The sequence below is a fragment of the Castor canadensis genome, chromosome X (assembly GCF_047511655.1).
Source record: "Castor canadensis chromosome X, mCasCan1.hap1v2, whole genome shotgun sequence".
Classification (NCBI taxonomy): domain Eukaryota; kingdom Metazoa; phylum Chordata; class Mammalia; order Rodentia; family Castoridae; genus Castor; species Castor canadensis.
In genome coordinates, this window is record NC_133405.1 from 13966588 (window position 1) to 13971891 (window position 5304).

The 5304-nt window shown below is 58.5% G+C and overlaps 1 protein-coding gene across 2 annotated transcripts; it reads left to right on the top strand.

The window, feature by feature from the left end:
• Positions 1-1149: 1149 nt before the first annotated feature.
• Positions 1150-3267, top strand: Sox3 (SRY-box transcription factor 3). Of its 2 annotated transcripts, XM_074062615.1 has the most exons (2): positions 1249-2156; positions 2244-3267. In XM_074062615.1, exons 1-2 carry the CDS (start codon positions 1375-1377, stop codon positions 2485-2487), a joined length of 1026 nt encoding a protein of 341 aa, XP_073918716.1. In that variant the 5' UTR covers positions 1249-1374; the 3' UTR covers positions 2488-3267. The 2 variants fall into 2 exon arrangements, with proteins under 2 accessions (XP_020007593.1, XP_073918716.1); XM_020152004.2 differs by having other exon boundaries at positions 1150-3267.
• Positions 3268-5304: the final 2037 nt, after the last annotated feature.

The window sequence follows — 5304 nt, forward strand, 5'->3', positions numbered from 1 at the left end:
TAAAATAAGAAAGGAGAAGCACGGAATCCGTTAGCAGAGCTCGCTCCTGAAGGAGGCGGCGTGGCTGCGCGCAGAAAGCCGCGCTCAGCGGTCCTGGCAGGTGCGCGGCCCTCGGAGAGGGCCCGGAGGTCCACCCGGAGGACGGCCTTGTCTCCGCTCTGGCCACCGTCCCCCCGAACCCCCCCCCCACGAAGAAACTTTCTTTCACTCGGAGAGGCTCCGTGTTGCCATGAAAACGGATTTTCCAAGGGGCCCGACCCTCCCCCTCAGGGGCATCGGACTGGAAAAACCGAAATGGCCAGAGAGCAGAGACAAAAAGGGGCCGCTAAGCGGGGGCCGGGAGCGAAAGAGTGGAGAGCGGTTCACACCCTCGGTCCCACACACGCTCCGCGCACCACCGTGTGCTAGCGCCTCCACCAGGCTCAGGCGACCGGCTTGGGGCTGCTAACCACTTGCACTCCTGTAAACCACTGAAGAACCTCACTGCACGCAGTCCTGAAGCCCGCTTATCTCCCGTGCTCTACCCCCTGACCCCCGCCAATCCTAGACGCACTGGCCCTCCGGGTGGAGGTCTGAGAAGCCAGTGACCAATTCCAGGGAAGCACAGACCAGGGAACCTCCTTTCTGCCTTAAGTCCCACAAGCCTGCAGCAGGTACGCTGGCAGCAAAAGCAGCCAGAGGTGCTCTGAAGCTTTACAGACTGGTCCTGGGATGGGGAGCTGGTCGGCCTTGACCGGGATTGCAAAGTTGTTTTCTGAACCCCGCGGGAGCCCCTCTGCCCCTCCCCTCAATCCTACTCGAGCGGCCTCTTTCCTCTCCATCAGCTCCTTGGGTTCCCTTCTTTCAAACTTTCTGAGACCCTAATTGGTGGTCTCTGAGCGGTTCCTCGTGACCCCCGCCTCCTGAGTAGCTTTCATCACGTCACTCGGCCCAGGAGAGATTTGGGAGGGGGGGTGAACGAAAGGGCTCCCCAAACTTTTTTTTTTCCAGCTGGGCCAAACTGGGGCTGGTGATGATTGGCCAGGGCTCATCACTGCAAGCCTGTCAATCACGGGGCCTACGGGTGGCTAGGGGCGGACCAAGCCCCAACCCCCTGGGATCGGAGCAGGTATATAAAGGGGCCCGGCAAGCAGCCTGCCCAGGCTGCGAATGCGACCATCTCAAGACAACGCATCAGGTGCGAGTAGCCTGCGGGTTCCTGCTGACTTGGAGCGGAGCAGTTCGGCAAGTCTGTCCTTCTCGCCCGACCCGCTGGCCCACCGGCCCCCAAGCGCCCTTCCGACGGAGTCCCCGGGCCTTTTCACCGTGGCCGCTCCAGCCCCGGGAGCGCCTTCTCCTCCTGCCACGCTGGCGCATCTTCTTCCCGCCCCGGCAATGTACAGCCTGCTGGAGACTGAGCTCAAGAACCCTGTAGGGCCGCCCACCTCAGCAGCGGGCTCGGGCGGCCCCGCAGCCCCAGGTGGTGCTGGCAAGAGTAGCGCGAACCCAGCCGGCGGCGCGAACACAGGCGGCGGCGGCAGCGGTGGCGCGAGCGGCGGTGGCGGGGGCAGCGACCAGGACCGCGTAAAGAGGCCCATGAACGCTTTCATGGTGTGGTCCCGCGGGCAGCGGCGCAAGATGGCCCTGGAGAACCCCAAGATGCACAACTCTGAGATCAGCAAGCGATTGGGCGCCGACTGGAAACTGCTGACCGACGCCGAAAAGCGACCGTTCATCGACGAGGCCAAGCGACTGCGCGCGGTGCACATGAAGGAGTACCCGGACTACAAGTACCGGCCGCGCCGCAAGACCAAGACACTGCTCAAGAAGGACAAGTACTCTCTGCCCGGCGGCCTGCTGCCCCCCGGCGCGGCTGCAGCCGCAGCCGCTGCTGCCGCCGCCGCCGCCGCCAGCAGCCCAGTGGGCGTGGGCCAGCGCCTGGACACGTACACACACGTGAACGGCTGGGCCAACGGCGCGTACTCACTGGTGCAGGAGCAGCTGGGCTACGCGCAGCCCCCGAGCATGAGCAGCCCGCCACCGCCGCCGGCTTTGCCGCAGATGCACCGCTACGACATGGCCGGCCTGCAGTACAGCCCTATGATGCCACCCGGCGCCCAGAGCTACATGAACGCCGCGGCCGCGGCCGCTGCCGCCTCGGGCTACGGGGGCATGGCGCCCTCGGCCGCCGCCGCTGCGGCCGCCGCCTACGGGCAGCAGCCCGCCACCGCTGCTGCCGCAGCCGCCGCTGCCGCCGCCATGAGCCTGGGCCCTATGGGCTCCGTGGTGAAGTCGGAGCCCAGCTCGCCGCCGCCCGCCATCGCGTCGCACTCGCAGCGCGCCTGCCTAGGCGACCTGCGCGACATGATCAGCATGTACCTGCCACCCGGCGGGGATGCGGCTGACGCCGCCTCTCCGCTGCCCGGCGGCCGCCTGCACGGCGTGCACCAGCACTACCAGGGCGCCGGGACTGCGGTCAACGGAACGGTGCCGCTGACCCACATCTGAGCCCCGGCCTGTGCTCGTAGCCCTTTGCCCCCACCCCGCCCCGCACCCCCACGTTGGGACGCCTTGTTGTTTAGCTTTGCTTGCCTGGTACTGTTGCCTTGTACCGAAGATGGGCAGGACAGAAAGTTTTGCTGTAGCTGTCGGGTTTTGTACAAAAGCAAAAAGAAGTCCGGAGCAGCGGAAATGGGACTTTCTAGAACTGCCTGCCCGCTGCCCCTCCCTCCCCCTTTGTAGGCTGGGAACCGCTGTGATGTTTGCAAAGAAAAAGCAGCCCCCTCCTCCTCCCGAGTTCCTGGGTTCTTCAGTTGCATTTGAAAATGTTGTCTCCTTAGTTTGCTGTTAATTGAGGAGTGAGTGAATGGGAGAACCGTAGTCTCGGGTGAGGCTGGCCTGAGAACTGCAACGCCCCCACCCCCAGTCGCGTTGCATCTGTTTTCCTTGTGGTTTTTGGGGGGTCTGACCGCGCCGAGCCGCGTGGCAGCTAAAGCCAATGTTAATTTATAGCCAAGTGTGCGTGTATCTCCCGCGTCGCCGCCACTGTCCACGGGACAGCTTCTGTCGAGTCCGCATTTAGGCTGTTGAGTTGGTGATTTCTGCCGTGATCCGTTTGCTATTTCGTCACGCTAATGTGTTCGGATTTCGTTTGGGTAGTGGGGAAGGGGCTATTTTGTTTCAGATTTTTCAAGATTTTACTCTTAATTCCTAAATGAGAGATCAATAAATTTTATAACCAACATGATGGAGTCCTGATAATTTTGCGGCCCGAAACTTTTAAGTGCGGGTTGGAGAGGGGACCAACGCTCGGTTTTATAACTGAGGTTCCATCCTGGGGGCTGAGTAGCGTAAGCGCGATCCGAAACGGTTTCTTTTTAACCGATGCAGATCCAAAATACACCAGCTCTCAATACTCTCAACTGAAAAATAGGCTAGATCGCTGTTTGTCTTCGGGGAGCGTCTCCTGGGAGCCAGCACACACTTGCTGAGGCGCAAACCCGCGCGCGGCCACGCACTTGTTGATTGCGGCGAGTGCAGCTAGTGTCCCAGGAAGGAAGTGTCTGCTTTCGCAGCCACGCGGGGCGGGAACGCGACACCTGCCCGCGGAAACCGACCAAAAAGGGAACACCTTACTTTTGTGCACCGGGGCGGGAAGACTCTTGAGCCGGTTTGAAATATTTACAAAACGAAAACTCTTTGGAAATCTCAATGATTGTATTAAAAATAAATGATTACAGGTGTCTGAGGCAGGAAACAAATACATTCAATCGTGTTAGCTGAAGCGGCGGATTGATTTGGTTTTCAATAGTACACTTTAGGTTTAAAGAGTTTAAAACACTCCTCCCATGGCTTGTTTTTAACTTGTCAACGCAGTCCGCTAATTTGTTTTCTAGAAGAGGCTCCCGCTCATCTGAACATCAAGCCCGTTTTGTACTCCTTTCACTCCTACTGTCTTACAGTTTCTAACCGGTGGCCATTTCCACTGTACACCCCTCCAGCCCCCTCGCCCCCCTACCCCCACCCCCGGAAAGGACTCTTCGTTTCGCGCCAGACCGCTGGGCCCCAACATATTTGTTTGGGGCCTAGGGAAAAAACAAATAGATCTAGTGTTTTTTTACCCCCTCCTCAGCTGTTTGAGGTGATTTCCTTAATCTCTTTAATCCTGTTACCTCGCTATCCCAGAATAACTAAACTAGGCCTTTCCAATAAGCTTGGCCTGGTGCACTGTTTTTATCCTCATCCACTCCTGACCACAGGTTTCTTTGCTTGAGGTCTATTGGGACCCTAGGCGACAAGAGTCCCGTAAATTGGTCCGAATTCCACATTTCCAGCCGGCTTCCTTTGTGAGGACCAGCCATTCACCTGCGGGCCGGGGCGGGCCTGGGGGAGGAGGGGTGGGGACTTTCTGAGGCTTCGGGGGTCGTGCCCGCTTTTTACACATCACTGCGGATCTTGGAGACTAAACCCACCCCGCCTCTCCAAGAGAGGTCGGGTCTCCCAGGGAAGGCAGAGTCACCCCTCCCCCGAAGACGTTTGCACTGCCATCTCTATGCCCTGCCCCCCATCCCCCACCGTCCAGCGTGGAGTGGAAGGGGGCGTGCGTTGATTTACAGATGCAGACGCATTGCCCTCCACCCAAGTGTTCTTCCCGGGCCTGTTGCGTTCGGGCTCGGCCTCTCACCACTCCCTCCTCTCTCCATCCTGGGGCCACACACCCTTAGCCCCTCCTGGCTGGTGGGAGCTTCAATCCTTGCAGCTGTGGTTGGAGCAAAACCATAGACTGCCTGGTGGGTGAGCCTCACAGCCCTTTTCCCCCCCCGCCAACCGGTGCTCCAAAGTCCTAGCGGCAGAGGGAAACTCTTGTCATTCATCTCCCTCTTCCCATCTTTCATAGTTTTTGGCCTTCGGTAAAATACCTGTCCTTAGGTTACGCTGGATCTCCAATTGCTAGTGACTGTGGCCTCAAGTTTGGTCAGAAATGACTCCAGGAAAGGGAGGGTGAAAACAAGCGATTCTCCCCACTGAGGGGGGCGGTGCCAACGGGGGAATAAACTCTGACACTGCTTCTTTCGAAGAGTCCATTGTGCTGCTGCCTTCTTAGAAGTGCCAGGGTCACCCTTTCAGCATGTCTCACATACTGCTCACTCCCTCTCTGAACATCCATGGCTTTGTGCTCTCTACTTTGTCTGATTTCCAAATTGCCTTTAAGAAGAAAAAAGATTTCACCAATCAGCACATTTAGAGGATTTAAATACAGATGAAAGATAATTTTTTCTAAACTTCAGCAATAGGGAGGAGAATTAAAGTGAACTGGAATGAGAT

Excerpts from the sequence above, each read along its gene's own strand:
- Sox3 (XM_020152004.2), top strand. The coding sequence starts at position 1,150 with ATGCGACCATCTCAAGACAACGCATCAGGTGCGAGTAGCCTGCGGGTT.